Source organism: Tamandua tetradactyla, chromosome 8 (genome assembly GCF_023851605.1).
Source record: "Tamandua tetradactyla isolate mTamTet1 chromosome 8, mTamTet1.pri, whole genome shotgun sequence".
Classification (NCBI taxonomy): Eukaryota; Metazoa; Chordata; class Mammalia; order Pilosa; family Myrmecophagidae; genus Tamandua; species Tamandua tetradactyla.
Window position 1 is genome coordinate 122,557,587 of NC_135334.1, and position 17,976 is coordinate 122,575,562.

Genomic DNA, 17,976 nt, shown 5'->3' on the forward strand with positions numbered 1-17,976 from the left:
ACGCCCACTGCCATCGCCCCCCCCCCCATATGGGTTGCTGTCACCCCATCACCGCCCCCTGCCCAGACCCACGTTCCTGCACTGGGCATGTGATGCCCCTTTCGACTTGGCCCTGACCTTCCTCTCCAGCCTTCGCAGCTCCTGACATGGGGTGCCCGCGGGGCCAGTCCCTTCACTGCCCGCCCACGTTGCCCTGGGCCATCACCAGCCCATCCACCCCCAGTGTGGGCCGTGCCGTGCACATTTCTCCCTGCCGCCCCCCACCTTACACTCATCTTTGACCACCCAGCTCGTGGCACCACCTGTGCCCAGCGAGGCCTGCTCAACTAGCCTGGAGGCCTCGGGACCTCGGGCTCTGGGTCCTGCCTGGAAGCCCTGCCCTGTCGCCACCCGTGGTCGGTGCGTTCACTCCCGCGCCCAGGACCGGCTGAGGCATCGCAGAGGCGCTGGGCAAAAGAGGAGCCCGGGCAAGGGTGGCGTCTCCCGGCGGTGCCCTCCCCTCCCCCCAAGAGGGACAGAAGTGGGTGGGCCACGGTGGCTCAGCAGGTAGGAATAGTTGCCTGCGAAGCGAGAGGACCCGGGTTTGATTCCCGGTGCCTGCCCATTTTTTTAAAAAAAGAGAGGGACAGAAGTGCTCAGAAATCTTGCAGGACTCACAGGGCCCCTTGGTTAGAGCCCGGTCAGGAGAGGGCGACGAGGGCAGGGGCAGGGGCCAAGGGAGGAAAGGGGGACAAGAAGTGAGCAGCGTGCCGGCCTGCCCAGCGCCAGGCAGCCTCAGCCCGGCCACTGGGAAGCAGAGAGCCTGCAGGTGAGCATGAGCCCCCGCATGCCCCCCACCTGCCCACAGCTCCCTCCCAAGCCCCAGGGCCCAGGCTGGCTGGTGCCTGACATTCTTCCCCTGCCCCAGGACGAAGCTTTTTGCTCTCAACTCGAGACTGAGGGCTTCGGGCGCCTTCTGCCCTTGCACGAGGCCTGGCACTCGCCAGGCAGCCTTCCCCGGAGCACCGTGCTCTGCCAGGGGAGGGCAGCTGCAGCACTGCCAATGACCCTGGGCCCCGCCACCCCACTCAGGGCAGCCTTGTCTGTCTGCAGCAGGGATGGTGAGAGAAGCTGAGCTCGCTCCCACACCGCAGGGACGCACGGCTCTGCTCCTGGTGCTGGGGAGGTGGGGGTGTCTGCTGCTGGCGCCCAGCTCGCTGTGGCCTGAGGAATCGGGAGCGTAGTCCTGGCAGAGGCTTCCCGGTCCGCTGTTGGGAGGGGGCCACAGGGCCCACCTCTGGAGCGTCGGCTCCAAGTCTACAGGGTAGTGGGGGCCCGCATGGGGAAATCGGGAGCGTGGGGGTGGCAGGTGCCAGTGCGGTGGGTACAGAGGCAACGCGCTCGGATACTGCCAGAGCCAGTTTTATTAGGGTGGAGGGGCTCGGGGGCCACCCCTGCCCAGCAGCCCTCCTGCACCCCATCCCCAGGCCATCCTTCAGCCCCAACTGTAGAAATAAACTTTCTGCCAGGTGGGCAAGTAATCCATGAGGGGCCCTGCAGGGAGAGAGCAAGCACGGGCCTGAGGGCAGGCCAGGAGCTTGGGGTTCTCATGCTCCCCACCTCCCAGAGGTATCTGTCCCTCCTCCAGATGGGGTCCTCAGGTTCAGGGACGCCAGTGGCCTGCTGGGCTGCAGATGCTGCATCTTCCCAGCCCACCTGGGGCCTGCCTGCTAGGGGGCCTCTCCCTGCCATCTGCGCCCACCCACCCCAGGGATAATGCCTGGGACACTGAGGCAGGAAGAAGGCTGGAGGCCAGTGGGGCCTGACCCGCTCACCCCACAGCAACCCCTGCTCCCGTCCCCAAGACTTCCAGCCACCCCAGCCCACGTCCAGTAGCTGTCACCCAGGGCTCCCCCTGCCAAAGCACCTGGCCTCAGCTTACAGGGGGCGGGGGGGAAGGCGGTGGGAGGTCCCAGCCCCCAGCCATGCTTACTTGTGATCAGGCCGATGCCAGGGATATGGTCAGACAGCAGCTGGAGCAGAAAGAGGATCCTCGCCCTGGACAGAGAAGAAAAAGGGAGGACAGGCTGAGTAGGGGACTGGGAAGTCACTTTTTGGAGGTGGGAATCCATTTCAAAAGGGCAAGGCCTGGGGGGTGGCTATGGCTCTGCCACACCCCCAGCCACAGCCTGGGCTGCTCAAATCCGGCTTCCGGTAGATGCTTCACTCAGCATCCCCTCAGGCACCCTCCCCTCCTGCCCTTCCTCCCTCTCCCCCTTCCTTCCACTGACAGCCACCAAGTGCTTCCTGGGTGCCAGGTCAGGAGCTGCAGTGGGCAGTTCAGAGTGGACGGCCACTGCCCCCGAGCCCCTGCCTGGCAGGAGCTCTGAGTTACAGGACACCTCCCGAGCCAACGATGACAGGGTCAGGGCCCCAGAAGGCAACACAAGGCTGGGAGGCCAGATGAGGCTCAAGGGCCGAGGCCTTGGCTTTTCAAGAGACGGGGGTTTCTCCAGGGGGGCCCAGAGCGAAGGATGACGATGGTAACGGGAACGGTCAGGAGCCAGAGCCCCTGCTAAATGCTCACTATACACTGGCACTTCAAATACAGGTCGTTTAACCCCTACAACCACCCTCCACGGTTGGCAATGATATCATGCCCATTTTACAGATGGGAGAACTGACACCCGAAGAGGTGAAGTAGCCCAAAGCCCACACACACCATCCCCCTGAGCAGAAAGAAAAGGGGGAGAGGGCTGTCCCCATCCTAGATGGCCCCCCACTTCCCCTCAGGACCCTGTTCCCTGTCCTTTGGGGGAAACAAGAAACTTTTCTGACAGGTTTTTGGAACTCTTGGCAGTGTGGGCCACTGCTCTGGGGGAGGATGCCGGGCCAGTCAGCTCAGGGGGGCCCTGCTGCCTGCCTGGGGAACACGCCATGATGCTCACCACCCTGGAAGCCCACCCTGCCAGTGAAGTCCTTAGGCTCTCATGTCCCCTCTGCCAGGAGAAAGCGATTTGTGATTGCCTCAGGCCCTGGAACATTTTCTCTGTGAGCATTGAAGTGGATTTGTTCTTTGGTACCTATGAGCTTTCACACTCATTTGAAAATAGCAGGAAGTGCCAGGAAAAGCTATGCTCACTTAAGTGTTATTAAATATGATAAAAGCCTGCTTCCTACTTTGGAGCAAAGCACAGAGGCTGCAGGACCATAAGATTAAACGCAACTCCAGGGAGCATCCCAGTCCTCCAGCAGTGAGGTTGCTAAGTCCCAGACAAAAGGGTCCTGGGAACCTCTACTCCATCTCCCAGCCCAGCCATCCCACAGGGACGCCGTCCTCGGATCTCACGGGATCACAGGCCTTTGGGAGACCCGGCTCAGGTCCTGTCCAGCCCGGCACAGCAGGTCCTCACAGGTGATGGAGTGAGGGGCAGGGCAGCCTGGAGTGAGCGTGGATTTGAGAGCTGGCTCTGCCCCCAGCTAGCTGGGTGGCTTTGTCTAAGGTGCTCAGTCTCTCTGAACCTCAACAGCCTTTCCTGGGGATAATCCAAACTACCTGACAGGAAGATGTGGAAGTAAGCTGGGGGATGTGAGAAACCGGGACCCACACCACCCCTGTGGGTCCTCCTTGCAATGCCCGAGCCCAAGCCCTTCGTGCCTCCTGCCAGCCCCACCCTGCTTCAGCTCCTGCACAGCAGGTCTGAGAGCTCCGGGAGGGGCCAGGCGCGGGGAAGCGGCTATGCCCCTGCATGGGAGGAGAAGGGAGGCAGGAGAGGCTCAGGCAGGGGGCGGAGTGCAGGGCCCCCCTTCCCATCCCCTGCTGAGGGTGGGCCTTGCCTTTCCGGGGGGGCTGGGTCCTTACTCGGAGAAGCGGTCATAGAAGGGGGAGCGCAGCAGGTAGTAGAGCAGCAGGATGGTCCTGCGTCGCAGCTCCAGCCGCTCCCTTCGGGTCAGGCCCTTCCTGTCAGTCAGGAGGCTCAGGCTGGAGGGTGGGAGACACGGTCAGGGCCAGAGGCGTGACCTGGAGCCAGGGGACGGAAGGGGCTGTGGGCTGGGTGTCCACAAAGGAGTAGGAGCCGTGGCCTGGCCTGTAGCTGAAGGCCAGGGAGGGAGGGGAACCTCTGGGTGGGTCCAGGCTCACCTGGTCACGTCCAAAACACCGGACAGGAGCCAGGGTGTCCATGACCGCTGGCCCCACAGGCCCAGGCTGAGCACTGACGGCCAAGACGTCAAGGATGTCTCCAGCATGTGGGCTCAGCACCTGTGCACTCCCCCTTCACAGCCCAGCCCCAGTCCGAAGCCCTGCCCACCCCTCCCATGCTAAGGATACAGTGCAGCAGGGGTCGGGCAATATACAAGGACTCTGCGACGATCTCCTGTAGCCCCAGTGGGGTTGGGGTGAGGCTCAGCTCCTCGTGGTGCTGATGCTGCCGCCCCTCCCGCTGCTGGGGGGCTCCCCAGTGCCTTGAGTGCAGGGACGGAGCTGGAACACGAGGGCAGGTGATGAGCGAGCCAGGCCTGGGCCCAGGCCAGGGAGTGCAGGCAGGGATGGAAGCCGATCCCACGGGCCCACGCCAGCCCCTACACCCAGGCCAGCCCTGCCCTACACTCACTGTTCTGGAGCGTTCGCACCACTCGGTTTGACCGCTTCCCCACATACGACTGTTCCTGGCTGCCAGGACTGTGGTCACCATCTAGCAGAGACAGACAGAAGGCCACAGTGTCAGAGGGGCACATTTCCAGCTGAGCCTGCAAAGAACATGCGGTGGAATGAACAGGCTGAGAGAAGAAGGATGAGCCTGGGGTAAGGCAGCAGCTGAGTCAAGGAAAGAGCTGTGGCTCAACACAGGGGGAGGCACTCTGCAGCCATCCCTGGCATGGGGAAAGGACAGCATCATTTCTGGCCAGAGCCAGCAGGAACTAAGGCTTTCTAGGGGCTGCAGCAAGGGTGAAGGGCTCAGCATGATCACTGTTATGAGGACCACAGCACCAGAAGGGCCATGTCCATGGCTTTCAATGTGACCCATTCAAGGCCAGAGTGCTAGACCCAGAGGCCAGCAGTGACGGGCCGATTGTGCTGGGTGCCCAGCCTCGTGGGGCTGGGGCTCTTCAGGAAACCAAGCCCAGAGATGAGGCTGGCAGGACGCTTAGCTCCCACTGACACTGTCTACAGAGTGCAGGACTCGGACATCAGGAATCGTAGGTCCCGGTTCTGACTGTGTCCCCAATCTACTCTTTGCGGCCCTTCTTTATAAAAAGTAGGGTAATGAGGAAAAAGTCACTGAAAGGGGAAGGTGTGCTCCATAAACAGACACCACGTGTGTACTGGTCGGCCCTAAATCCACACATCCACCCCAGGCCCCCTTCCCTCCAGAGCAGGGACGCAGCTTACCTGGGGGCCGTGTCTGGGTCTCCCTGTCCAGAGGAGTGATGGGGGGCGAGGTCTGCAGGCCGGCCTTGAACCAGATCAGCAGGAACATCCGCAGTATGGCCCTGGGTTGGGGAGCACAGCAGGCTGAGGTGTGGTGAGCCAGCAGGGACGGGGGTGCTCTACTGAGCACCTGCTGCACTGCAGGCCCAGTCACCCCCCAAATCCCTCAAGTCCTGCCCTCCACAGTCCCAACCTACTTGGCCAGCTGGATGAGAGCGATGACGAGCCAGCGGCCCACTGCGCCCCACACCTTGGCAGCCCCCATCTCCATGAACACTTCCACACACTCCAGCACACTCAGCCATGTTAGCAGCTTCTGCTGGGACAGCGACTGGCAAAAAGCCCAGGCCAAGGTCAGAGGGTTCCCCCAGTCTCAGGCCCCCCTCCGCAAGGGAATTCTCTGACAAGGGATGTGGTTTTTCACCCTTTCCAAGCCAAAATGCACAGGTCTGGTTTCAAATACCAGCTCCCCCACTAATGGGCTAGATGTCCTCGAGACAAGCCATTCCACTTCTCTGAAATTCAGTCTCTTCATCTGAAGATGGGGACACTTCACACTTTTACCCCTTACATAATGAGATGGTTTGAGGCTCAGAAGAATGCAGGCCTGTCTTATATACCTCGTGAGACCATAACATGTGCCACATACGTGGGCTGCTTGTAACTATTTTGTTCCTCTCTATACTCCCTGACCTCGATTCCTGGCAGAATGCTCACCACAGGCAACTTTTTCCGAAGCTCCTTCCGCAGAATCCCGTCATTGAGCAGCACAAGCAAGTTAGAGGCGGAGAACACTGAGGGGTAGAGTGTGGCCTTGAGGGGCTGGCTCTGCAGCCTCCACCCCTCTCACCTTCACCCAAGAGCTGCAGGGATCACCTGTGACCTGCTGCGCTCAGCCCCCCACGGCCTATGGGGAAATCAACCTTTCTACCCACCTCCTCGGGACAATTCACTCCCCAGCATGATCCCGTGTGGGCGCGATGGACCGAGAAAGGAGGGGGCATCTCAGTGATACACCAGCTGCTGCCCTGGTGGGACCGATCACCCAGCTTCCCAGAGCTGTCACTGTGCTCAGAACAGCCATGGACATGTTCCTATCTCTGAGATTCTACTCCACCTCTACCTTCCGATACCCACCTCACCCTTTCAGGACTTAACCGTCAGGGATTACTGGGCGAACACCACCGGGGAAGTTAGTCAGGACAGCCTGAAACCTGGGGGGTGTGGATTTGAATCCTGATGCTGGGCTCATCAGGGGCTGGTTCCCAACCTCAGTGGACTTCAGCTCCTTTAGCTGGACAGCGAGGACAATCATGGCACCCGCCTCATAGGATCTAGGGAGCAGTGACCTGGCAAAGACTGGAAGACCAGTACCTAACCGATAGTCAAGGTCTCCAGATGTGTCTCTCTGCTATGGAGACACGAAAGGCCCAAGACTGCGGACGATGGGCCTTAGTCCGATGCAGCCAAAGGACAAGGTGATCTACGGACAGCCCAGGGCCGCGAGCCAGGGCACTCCCCTCCGCTCTCCGGAAAGCTCTTCCAGGCCCAGGTCACCCCTCAACCACCCTCCGCAGACCCCGGCTCACCCAGCTCCGACAGCTCGTGCGAATCGGCAAAGCGACCTGAGGAGAAGGCACGTGAGGAGTCAGTGAGCTGGCGCCAGCCTCGGTGGCTTCGAGCTCCCGGACGCCTCCTCCCTGCGCTCTACGGGAACGTGGAAGGGACCTCCCAAACACACAGCGGTCAGCTACCCCGACTCCACAGGCAAGAAGCAACTGGGGTTATAGGTCAGGGCCCCGGAGCAATGGGTCAAAGGTCAGGAGGCACCTGCCAGCAGGTAACTGAGGCCCCGCACCGCCGTCTCCAGCTGGGCCGTAGCGGCCGGATGACGAGACACATACTCCTGGTAGCGGAGGCCCAGGAGCCGCAGCTTTTCCATCCTGCCCTCGGGATCCACAGGCCCACGGACCGACAGTCCGACTGGCTGCGGCGCCCTCCTTCCTGCTTCCGGTTCTAGGCCCGCCTCCCCGCGGCTCAACTTCCGCGGGCCCGAAGGATGATGACGTAAAAGGCCGTCGATCCCTCCCTCACCCCATCTCTTAAACCACCACCTACTCAGGTAGAGTTTAGCAACTGCGGGCCTAATCCCCCCCTTCCCTGCTCCTTCTAGTCATTGGTGGGCACACTCCCCGCCCCCTCCCGCCAAACGCCGTCGGGTCCCGGCTCTTCCGCCTTCCGGGTTGGCTGCCCGTGCGCCTGCGCAGTTGCAGCGCCGGGACGGTCGGGCGGCAGGCCGAGCAGTTCATTGCGGAGCAGGCGGCCGGCGCTCCGAGTCCTTCCAGTAGAACGCCGAGAGGCTCGGCCGGGAAGGGCGGGCTTTCAAGGGCGGGGAGGGAGCGCGCCCAGCAGCCCCTCCGGGCTCGGGGACGCGCGGGCAGCCCGGGGGATAGTCGGACTGTGTCGCGGAAGGCTCATGTTGGGCCTCTGGTCCCGTCTCCCGCCCCCCACCCAAGGTGGTGCTGGGGAAACTGAGGCAGCGAGGAGCTGGACGTCCAGCCGCACGTAGTCTCGATGGCCGGGCCAGCGGCGTTAGTGGCCGGCTGCGGCCCACCCAGCTCCAGCGAGCTGGGCCCCCAGAGCGCGCACCCGCGCTCCCACCTCCGCGGAGACACCCTCGCCCGGCTCCCGCGCTCTACTCGGGGTGACCTTGAGCGGAAGTGAACCCTCCCGGGCCTCGAGGTTCCCCACCCGTAAAGTGGTGTGAGGGCCGGCTTGGTCTCGCGCCCCCACAGCCAGTCTCGGCGCGTCTTCCAGCCCCCGGGTGCGCCCTGAGCGGGGCAGCGAGTCCCGGGGTCCACTCCCTGGACGGGGCGGGGGCACCCGCGGAGCGGCCGCTCTGGGGAGAGGGGTACGAGGGTGCGTGGGGGGGGGGGGCGAGGCCGAGCGGCTGCGGAGCCAGCTGGTGGGTTTGCGGCACCCTGATTATTTCACCTAGTCCCCTCCTGCAGGCTGCGCCGAGAACAACTGCCTAAGGGCGCTTCCAACCCTGGGCTGGCCTGACCACCGAGTTTTGAACAACACACTTAGCAGCAGGCCGCAGCCCTTCCTTTCTCGCCCTGCCCTCACTGCTCCCCGCCCCTACCCCAGGTTGACTTTCTTTTATAGCAGATGAAGAATTGTACTATTGCGAAGGAATCAGCCCGGGAGATGTGTCTGGGGACCCCAGGAGGGGCAAAAGCCTTGGAGGACATGAGGGGAGAGACGAGGTGGGCTGGGGGTCAGTGGCATCATTTTCATCCCCTTCTGGGTGCCAGGCTCCCTCCTGGGACTCTTCCCAGCAATCTTGTGGGGTTGGTGGTGACTCCTTTTCCTAAGGAAAGGAAAGGACTTGTCCAAGGCTGCACAGCCAGGCACTGGCCAGATGGGCTACCGGGCAGGTCACGCGTGGCAGTGCCTCTGCCCCACCGCCCCAGCCCCAAGGCTCAGAGCACTCAGTGTGGGGCACCTCCCCCCATCCTCCCCCCACACCACCACCTTAAAAATCGTTCCCCAAACCTCACCAGTGACTATTCCTCCCTCTGCAGCTGTGGAGAGAATGAGGCCTGGAAGTGAGAGGTTTCTTGGCACTCACTGCCAGGGCTGGTGGCACTTGGGCCTGTGCTCCTGGGGAGGGCAGAGGGGCAGCCTCCCCAGGATGGACCGTGCCCCTGAGGGGCCCTGCACCCAGAGCCTGTGTGTCTTCCCACCCAACTAGTTGGGCAACTTGGCCCAGCTGGTCTGCCAGCGGCAGGACTGCCAGAGCTTCCTCTCCAGATCCAGGGCCTGATAAGGCCCGGAGACAAAGAATAGCCGCGTGTGTAGGAGGCGCCGGGCAGCCTGGCCCTGACCACCTGGCTGCTGCAGGCCCTCTGGGCAGGTTGGGCTGGATCCTCCCGGCCTCACTCTGCCCCAAGGCACAGTGGAAGAGAACTAGTCAGTCCAGCAGATACGGGTGACACTGTGGCCCAGAGAGGGGTGCTGACTGGCCCAGAGTCACACAACAAGTCCTAGACAGAGCTGGACTCCAACCGGGCCTCAGGCCTAGAGGACCCTTCATCTGCCTGTCTCCGGTTCCCTTTCCCCCTGCACTCCCCTCTGCAGGCATCTTTGGAGGTTGAGGCAGGGGTGGGGCCAGCTCCCCTCTCCCCGCCAACCCTGGGCCCTGACCGCACCCCCCCACCCCCCCACCCCCGCTCTCTCAGTGTCCTCCCGCTCTGTGCAGGGTCTTGGGGAGGGAATTGTCCCCTCCCATCCCAGCTGCATGCTGGAGGCCACCACCCGGTGTGGGTGGCCCCTCGTTCCCCTCATAGCCTTCAGCTCCCAGGTAGACAGGAACTGCCACCAGTGTCCATAGCATCCATCAGCCGGGCCCTCAAGGCCCCGAAGCAGGACCCCTTGCAGCCCCATCTCCAGAGCAAGGCGGGCAGGCGCGGGGGGCTCAGGCAAGGCAGACCTGCCACAGCCTCTCTTTGGGTCAGGCCTCTCAGGTCCTCTCCTTTTATAGCCAGAAGTTGGGCACAAAGCCCGGTCTGGATGGCCGTGTGGCCCAGGTGAGGCGGTGGGGATGCCCCGGTCCCCTCCCACCTCCAGGCTGTATCTGCTGAGTACCTGGGGTGCATGGGCAGCTGGGTGCTGGGGGGGCAGCGCAAGAGGTCCCCACACAGCGTCCCTGGCCCTGTGCAGTTTGGGGCGGTCCGCAATAAGTGGCTGCATAACTCCAAATGGTGACAAATTCTAGGACCCAAACAAAAGGGGTCAAGGAGGAGCCCACTTTCCAGGCTTTAGGGGCATCAAGCCAAGTCCTGGGGTGGGAAGCACTTCGGGAGGGGTAGCTGCCTACGCAGCAGCCCGACGCGGGGAGGGCCGGGGGCCCGGGTAAACGGCCCCAGGCTGGGGACAGAAAGAGGAGCGTCGCGGTCCGCCGGGAGTGTTGGCTGAGACGAGGCCCAAAAGCGCCAGCCTAGACTGGCCCAGCAGTTCCTACTCACGGGCCAGGGCGAGGCCGGGCCACGCCGGGTCACCGCGGCCCGACAGCTCGCGGGAGGCCGCCCTGTCCAGCCCCCGCCGCCCCCGGGCCGGGCTGGGGAGGGGGTCGGGGCCCGCGGGGGCTGGGCGGCTCCCGGGCTCAGCCGTCCCCGCCGCCCGCCCCCAAAGCCGGTGTCCCGAGCCCGCGGCCCGGCCCCCGCCCCCGCCCTGTATCCCGAGCCCGCGCGGCTCCTGTTGACCCCCGGCTCCGGGTCGCGGGGCCCCGCCCTCGGGGGGGGCTAGGGGAGGGGGCGACCCAGAGCCAGGAGGAGGGCGGTGGGCTCGAGGACAGGTACGGGGCTGGGCTCCCGGGGCGGCCTGAAATGGGGGTTCCCGGGTCCCTCCGGGCTGGGGGGCCGTCGGAGGCCCCGGCGGGGGGCGGGTCCGGGCCCCCGGGCCTCCCCGCCCGTTGGAAAGCCGGGCCGGCGTGAAACCTGAGCCCAGGTTGGGGGCGGGACCGGCTCCCGCTGGGCCGCGGCCGCCCGCACTCCCCCGCGCCCCGCCTGGAAAGCCGCGCTGGTCGGAGCCGCGGGAGCAGGTGAGGGGGCGGCGCGGGAGGGGCCGGGGCGGCCGTCGGGTTGCCGCCGAGGTGACCCCTTTCTTCCCCTCCGGCCCTAGGCGCGCGATGGAGGCTGCAGCCCGGGGTGGCGGCCCGCCCTGAGGACCCCCGCGCGCGACCATGCTGCCCCGAGGGCGCCCCCGGGCGCTGGGGGCCGCTGCGCTGCTGCTGTTGCTGCTGCTTCTGGCCGGAGTCCTCCTGCTCGGCGGGGACCTGGCGCGCGAGCGCGGGGGGCGGGCGGGGACCCGGGGGGCTGCCCTGCCCGCCGGCGCCACGTGCCCCCCACCCCCCAGCCCAGACGGGAGGCTGCGGAGCGCTGCAGCCCTCGGCCGGGACCCGACGGCGGCCCCTAGGACGCCCCACCGCCCGGCCTGCGACCCGCCGCGGCTGCCCCCCAAGTGCGAGGTAGATGCACTCCCGGCCGGCCCCTGGGCCCCGGCGGGCCGCCTGTGGGAGTCTGGGCACCTGGCACCTGCTGCCGCGCTGACCAGGGCCCTCATTTGTGGAATGAAGGGGCTGGTCCCTGCGCCCCATTCCCCCTCTCCCCTGGCTGTGACTCGGGTGGGGAGAAGGCACATGCCCTAAGCCATCCAGCTGAGACTGGGCCCTCTCCCTGGGCGTGAGGGAACAGCTGCTGACCTGGTGTCCCCTCCCCAGCTCTTACACGTGGCCATTGTGTGTGCGGGACAGAACTCCAGCCGAGATGTGGCCACCCTGGTGAAGTCCCTGCTCTTCTACAGGTAGCTGCCAGCTGTCAGGGGCGGGTGGCCGTGGGGAACAGCACATGGTAGTGGGCGAGTCGCTGGGTCTCAGAGCCTCAGCTTCCCCCGGGGCAGGGGCAGAGCATGCCCTTCCTCCCCGGAAGGAGAGCCTGAGCTGGGCACAGCAAAGCTCTGGGCAGAAGATGGTGCTTCCACTGGCACCACATTTGGGGTGGGGGCTGCCCCACGCTGTGGCTACTGCAGCCTGCCAGGCCTCTCCCTTGTCTATCCCAAAGGAAAAATCCACTGCACCTCCACCTGGTGACTGACGCCGTGGCCAGAAACATCCTGGAGACGCTCTTCCACACGTGGATGGTGCCTGCTCTGCAGCTCAGCTTCTATGATGCTGATGAGCTCAAGGCAGGCCCCCAACCCACCCGCAGCCCAGCCTGGCCCCCTCTTTCTTCCCAGTGTGTAGTGGAAGAGGGTATCCCATCTGCTGAAGCTCAAATATCTGAGTCCTCTTGGGGCTCACCCTCCTTCACATGTCACCCTTAGTGTCTGCTGGCACTCTCAGGCCCTACTGTGAGCCAGGCTCATGCCCTGCCCTTCCCACCCACAGCCCCAGGTCTCCTGGATCCCCAACAAGCACTACTCTGGCCTCTATGGGCTCCTGAAGCTAGTGCTGCCCGACGCCCTGCCCCCTGACCTTGCCCAGGTCATTGTACTGGACACAGATGTCATCTTTGCCTCTGACATCGCGGAGCTCTGGGCACTCTTTGCTCATTTTTCTGGTGAGAGGCCTGGGACCCTGCCCCAGCCATCCCCCCTACCTGGTCTGTCCAGGACTCCCTCTGGTCCAGCTTTCAGCCTTATGCCCTCCTCCCGCCGCCCCCCCAGACACACAGGTGATCGGCCTTGTGGAGAACCAGAGCAACTGGTACCTGGGCAACCTCTGGAAGAACCACAGGCCCTGGCCTGCCTTGGGCCGGGGATTTAACACAGGTGGGGATGGTCACGGGGCAGGTGGGAGGGCTAGCCTCTGGTCCTTGGGGCCCATGGACTGGGGAGGGCACAGCACAGAATGCTAGGAACCCCCCAGGAAGAACAGTGCTATGGCAGAACACTGGATGTTCCAGAAAACAACCTTAGCTCTCCATGCTGGGTGACTTTGGCCAAGTCTGTCCTTCTGAACCTCAGTTTTCCTCATCTATTAAATGGGGATGCTTTTACCAACCCTGGAATCATCAAGTCTGAGCAGATGGTCTGAGGCTTTGCAGCACTGCACCTTCACCCCAGGAGGAGTGGCCGCCTACACAGGCAGCCAGTGCTCATGTGTGAACAGTTAGAAAATCCTAGTACATCTGGAAAGAAACATTCGCAAGATCCCTTCACGAACCTGGGGCCCCAGGAGCCAGGCACCCTTGTTGGTGGCCGTGACACCCTCTCCCCACCGGCAGGCGTGATCCTGCTGCGGCTGGACCGGCTTCGGCAGGCCGGCTGGGAGCAGACGTGGAAGCTGACAGCCAAACAGGAGCTCCTCACCCTGCCCGCCACCTCACTGGCTGATCAGGTCTGGGGAGACCTTTGGGAGGGTGGTGAGTGGCCTCGGGGCCGAGCATGTGATGGCTCTCTCTGCCTAGGACATCTTCAATGCCGTCATCAAGGAACACCCAGGGCTGGTGCAGCCCCTGCCCTGTGTCTGGAATGTGCAGCTGTCGGACCATACGCTGGCAGAGCACTGCTACTCGGGGGCATCTGACCTCAAGGTGAGAGGGCCAGGGCTGAGCAGTGGGTGGATGGGGAGCCCGAGCCCCCAGCACCGACACCCTCCTGTGTGCAGGTGATCCACTGGAACTCACCAAAGAAGCTGCGCGTGAAGAACAAGCACGTGGAATTCTTCCGCAACCTCTACCTGACCTTCCTGGAGTCTGACGGGAACCTGCTGAGGAGAGAGCTCTTTGGGTGCCCCAGCCAGCCCCCACCTGAGGCTGAGAAGGTGAGACAGAGCCACCTTCCCTTGTCTTGGGGAGGCCCTGTCCCTCTGCTCTGCGGGGACCACCCTTGGCTGGGCGCTATGTCCACCTGTCCTCCTTCCCCCCCCACCCCCAGCTCCAGCAGGCCCTGGCACAGCTGGACGAGGAAGACACCTGCTTTGAGTTCCGGCAGCAGCAGCTCACCGTGAACCGTGTGCACCTCACCTTCCTGCCCCACGAGCCACCGCCATCTCGGCGCCACGACATTACCCTGGTGGCCCAGCTCTCCATGGACCGGTGAGGGTGCCAAGGGCAGCCCCACGCAGCACGGCGTGGGCTGGGATTGGAAGTTTCCACCAGGAGGGTTTTGTCTGGTAGAAAGAAGAGCTCTCGCTGCCTGATGTGTGGTAGTGAGCTGCCTGTTCCTCACGAGTTCCAGAAGTTGGAGACACAGGATCTGGTGGAAAGAACTTGGATTTGGGAGTCATTCAGATTCCTGGACCTGCCCCTCAGTAGCTGGGGGACCATGGGCAAGTCTGAATCTCTCTGGCCCTTAGTTTTCTCAGCTGTGTAGATAGAATGAAAAAATACCCTACTGGTTGGAGTCGTTGCAAAGATTAGACAAGGCCCAGTGCAGAGAGTGCTTGGAAGGTACTCAGCGAATCCCTTGAGGAGGTTTCCGTGAAGCCCTGAGGGTTGTCCATGGCAGCTAACTTTGGGAGTCTCCAGCCCTCCCTGAGTCCCTGCGCTGACCATCCTCCTCACCCCAGGCTGCAGATGCTGGAAACTCTGTGCAGCCACTGGCCGGGTCCCATGAGCCTGGCCTTGTACCTGACGGACGCAGAGGCCCAGCAGTTCCTGCGTGTTGTCGAGGCCTCGGCTGTGCTCTCTGCCCGGCAGGACGTGGCCTACCACGTGGTGTATCGCGGGGGGCCCCTCTATCCCGTCAGCCAGCTCCGCAACGTGGCCTTGGCGCAGGTCCTCACGCCTTATGTCTTCCTCAGTGACATTGACTTCCTACCTGCCCGCTCCCTCTATGACTACCTCAGGTGGGCCTGGGCAGGGGGTGGGGGGGACGAGAGGAACCGTACACAGGCCGTGTGGGAGGGGCAGGTCCTGTGTGACCTGAGACCTCTGTGTCCTCTGTAAAATGGGGACCCAAATGGTTTTTCCGGCAGCCACATGGAAGTGGGGGAGGCCTCAGCCAGCAGCTCTGCATGCCCCTCTTGTGCGGGCATCAGGTGGGAGGTGTTGTGAACAGGAGTTCTGTGGCTAATGGCAGTGGAAGCAGCCAGCAGGCTCATATGGGAGGGCAGGGTCTGCCCCCCTCCTGCTCACGGTCACACCTTCTCAGGGCCTGCATTGAGCAGCTAGAGCTGGGCAGCCGGGGGAAGACAGCTCTGGTGGTGCCAGCATTTGAGACTCTGCACTACCGCCTCAGCTTCCCCAGCTCCAAGGCCGAACTGCTGGCCTTGCTGGACGCTGGCACTCTCTATACCTTCAGGTAGGAGTGGACCGGCTCTGCCCAGCCCTGACCCCAGCACCCATGAGCTCCTAGCCTCCCGGGGCTCCCCACCCTGTCCTGTTTCCCAGGTACCACGTGTGGCCCCAGGGCCATGCGCCCACAGACTATGCCCGCTGGCGGGAGGCTCAGGCCCCATACCAGGTTCGGTGGGCAGCTGACTACGAGCCATACGTGGTGGTGCCCCGCGACTGTCCCCGCTATGACCCCCGCTTCGTGGGCTTTGGCTGGAACAAGGTGGCCCACATCATGGAGCTGGATGCACAGGTGAGGGGGGTGGCACCTGGCTGCCTCCAGCTTTGATCTGAACACCTCCCGCTCGGGGGCTCCCTCCACCTGTGTATGGCCTGCCATAGCATGAGGCAGCCCTGCCAGGAAAGGCTCCCTTCAGCAAAGCTAAAATCATCTGCCCTTTGTCACGTGTTTTGGCTCTCGGGCTGCAGAACCAGTCTGCTGCCATCCCGCAGAGCTGCAGTCTTCCCCTAGACCAGGCACTAACTGTACCTCTGCGCCCCCCCACCCCCAAAGGAATATGAGTTCCTGGTGCTGCCAGAGGCCTTCGCCATCCACCTGCCCCATGCTCCAAGCCTTGACATCTCCCGCCTCCGCTCCAGCGCTACCTACCGCAGCTGCCTCCAGGCCCTCAAAGCTGAATTCCACCAGGACTTATCCCGCCACTATGGGGCTGCTGCCCTCAAGTACCTCACTGCCCTGCAGCAGCCCCAGGGTCCTGCCTGAGACCCGCGCAGGCGCATCCCTGCCCCTGGCCTCAGCCCACACACTTGCTGCCACCTTCCCCCGTCACTGCTATTTAAATTATTTAAGGTCTGTGGGAGGGTTGGGGCGGGGCCTCTGCAGTGGTCCTCAGGTTCTCCCCTGGCTGCTCCTCCATGGCTGGGGGCTAGTCTCCCTCTGTCCTGGCCAGCTTGGGGCTGGTTCCCCTCTTGCAACTCTCTATATCCCATTTTCATAATTAAAGTTTTTAAAAATTATTTTCCTGTTACTTCTGGTTTGGGGATCAAGGGCTCTGGGGCCTTAAGGCATCCCAAGGGAGATGCTGGGTCTGGCCTGAGTGGCGGGAGGCCCTGGGGTCTCCTAAACAGCCTGAGCCCAGGCAGGGGGAGGCTGGAACTGCAGTGTGTCTTGCCCACCCTCCCTGCCCCACACCCAACACCATGAGGCGGAAAAACTTTATTTGGCTTTATTTAGTAAAATGTTAAAATAAATAAATACAAATTGATCAGCTGCTCTGTTCCCCCCCCACCCCCTCAAAACAAAAACCAAACAAACAAAAACAAAAACTTTGAAGCACAAAACTCCAAATACAAGTTCTACTAAGACTGAAATCACAAAGGATGTGGACAAGAGAGACAGGATTGGGGGCTGGCTGTCTTCTACCCGGAGCTTGCTGACCACTGCCCTGCCCCATCCTGCCTGCCTGACTGCAGCTTACCCTGGGCTGAGGACAGAATGACACTGGACATGGCTGCGGGGGCCAGATACTGCTGTGGGGCGGAGTCCTTGGTGAGGACGGGGCTCTGAGCCAGGCCGGCGGCCAGGCTGGGGGTCTGCAAACGAAGCCCATGGCCACTGCCCTCCCTACACGAGGGCCAATTTTAAGAGTTCCCACCTGGCTCTCCAGTGGGGTTCACCCCAGCTTCCTCCCCCTCACTCAGCTGGTGGGAGGGCCAGAGGAGAGTCCTCCAGGGGCCACACACACCTTATTGGAGAGGCGCTGACTTTGAGGACAGGTGGTAGATCAACTGAGAGTGGGGCTCCTGTTTCCTGCCAAAGGTTCCCAGCTGAGAGGTGGGGAGGGGCCCACAGTCGGACAATCACACAGAGTTAAGGTGCCTCAGGCCAGCATAAGCCTTGGGGTCTGGAAAACCCAGAGCCTGGAGCAGACTTAGGCTACCACTGGTCCTGCTACCAACAAAGAGCCTTTTGCCCCTGGGGTAAAAGGCTCCTAAATTAAGCCCTTTGGATAGATAAGAGACCACACTCTAAGAGGGTGTAAAGGAAGAAACCACTTAAGAGTGTGTGAGTTGGGGGACGGGGGAAAGAGCCCAAGGAGGCTCGGATGGCGCCCAGAGAGGACATAGCAGACAGCTGCAGAGGCGATTGTATGTGCAGACCGAGGGAGCCACCCTCACGGAAGAGGCTGGAGGGAGCTGCTAGGTTCACAGAGCTACGCACAGACCCATGCGTATCACCCACTGAACCAGACCCAAGCGTTTCAGACAGGTGGTGAACAAACGAGGACAGAAAGGCAGGCCCTGCAGGGAATCTGAACATACAGATGGTGCCAGCTGGAGGTGGCCTGTGGCCACGGCACAGGGTCTAGAGGCAGACCCCACACAGGTAAGGCCCTGTGAAGGCTACCCTGAGCTGGGTCTCCTAAAGAGCCCAAAAAGGAAGGAAGAAATCGTAACTCTCAGTGAACTCGGCAGAGACAAGACCCAGCAAGCAGGCCCCATGACAGAAAAAGGACCTGCAGGTGGCAGGAATATGAAGTGAAGACAACAGTAACGGTGAGCTCACTGCCTCCAGGGCCCAGTGCCCCACACAATGACAAGCAGACTCTTAGTTAAGGGCCCTGTAGGCAGCTTCCTCCTAGTCCAGCCTCTCCCTGGACTGTGAAGTGACGGCAAAGCCAGCTGGTCTCACACACAGAGGTCGCTGGCACCAGAGATGCCCGAAAGGGCAGCAAAAGGGAAGAAGAAAGAAAACTGGAGACAGCT

The 17,976-nt window shown here is 62.7% G+C and overlaps 2 protein-coding genes across 6 annotated transcripts; one reads left to right on the forward strand and one right to left on the reverse strand.

Annotated features, from left to right (window-relative positions):
- Positions 1-1,385: 1,385 nt before the first annotated feature.
- Positions 1,386-7,678, reverse strand: PEX16 (peroxisomal biogenesis factor 16). 3 transcript variants are annotated; one of them, XM_077114514.1, is made up of 11 exons: positions 7,241-7,669; positions 7,000-7,035; positions 6,128-6,204; positions 5,608-5,741; positions 5,372-5,472; positions 4,593-4,673; positions 4,310-4,462; positions 4,121-4,193; positions 3,842-3,961; positions 1,973-2,037; positions 1,386-1,533 (listed from the first exon to the last, which is right to left on the reverse strand). In XM_077114514.1, exons 1-11 carry the CDS (start codon positions 7,350-7,352, stop codon positions 1,475-1,477), a joined length of 1,011 nt encoding a protein of 336 aa, XP_076970629.1. In that variant the 5' UTR covers positions 7,353-7,669; the 3' UTR covers positions 1,386-1,474. The 3 variants fall into 3 exon arrangements, with proteins under 3 accessions (XP_076970629.1, XP_076970631.1, XP_076970630.1); XM_077114516.1 differs by lacking the exon at positions 5,608-5,741 and having other exon boundaries at positions 7,241-7,678; XM_077114515.1 differs by lacking the exons at positions 7,000-7,035; positions 7,241-7,669 and adding an exon at positions 6,346-6,974.
- On the forward strand, positions 7,514-16,227 carry LARGE2 (LARGE xylosyl- and glucuronyltransferase 2). 3 transcript variants are annotated; one of them, XM_077114512.1, is made up of 14 exons: positions 10,665-10,769; positions 11,096-11,441; positions 11,694-11,776; positions 12,034-12,157; positions 12,360-12,531; positions 12,638-12,742; positions 13,198-13,310; positions 13,381-13,506; positions 13,581-13,736; positions 13,850-14,010; positions 14,484-14,762; positions 15,068-15,217; positions 15,307-15,502; positions 15,764-16,227. In XM_077114512.1, exons 2-14 carry the CDS (start codon positions 11,157-11,159, stop codon positions 15,971-15,973), a joined length of 2,160 nt encoding a protein of 719 aa, XP_076970627.1. In that variant the 5' UTR covers positions 10,665-10,769; positions 11,096-11,156; the 3' UTR covers positions 15,974-16,227. The 3 variants fall into 3 exon arrangements, with proteins under 3 accessions (XP_076970628.1, XP_076970627.1, XP_076970626.1); XM_077114511.1 differs by lacking the exon at positions 10,665-10,769 and adding an exon at positions 10,970-11,015; XM_077114513.1 differs by lacking the exons at positions 10,665-10,769; positions 11,096-11,441 and adding an exon at positions 7,514-7,532.
- The last annotated feature ends 1,749 nt before the right edge of the window (positions 16,228-17,976 follow it).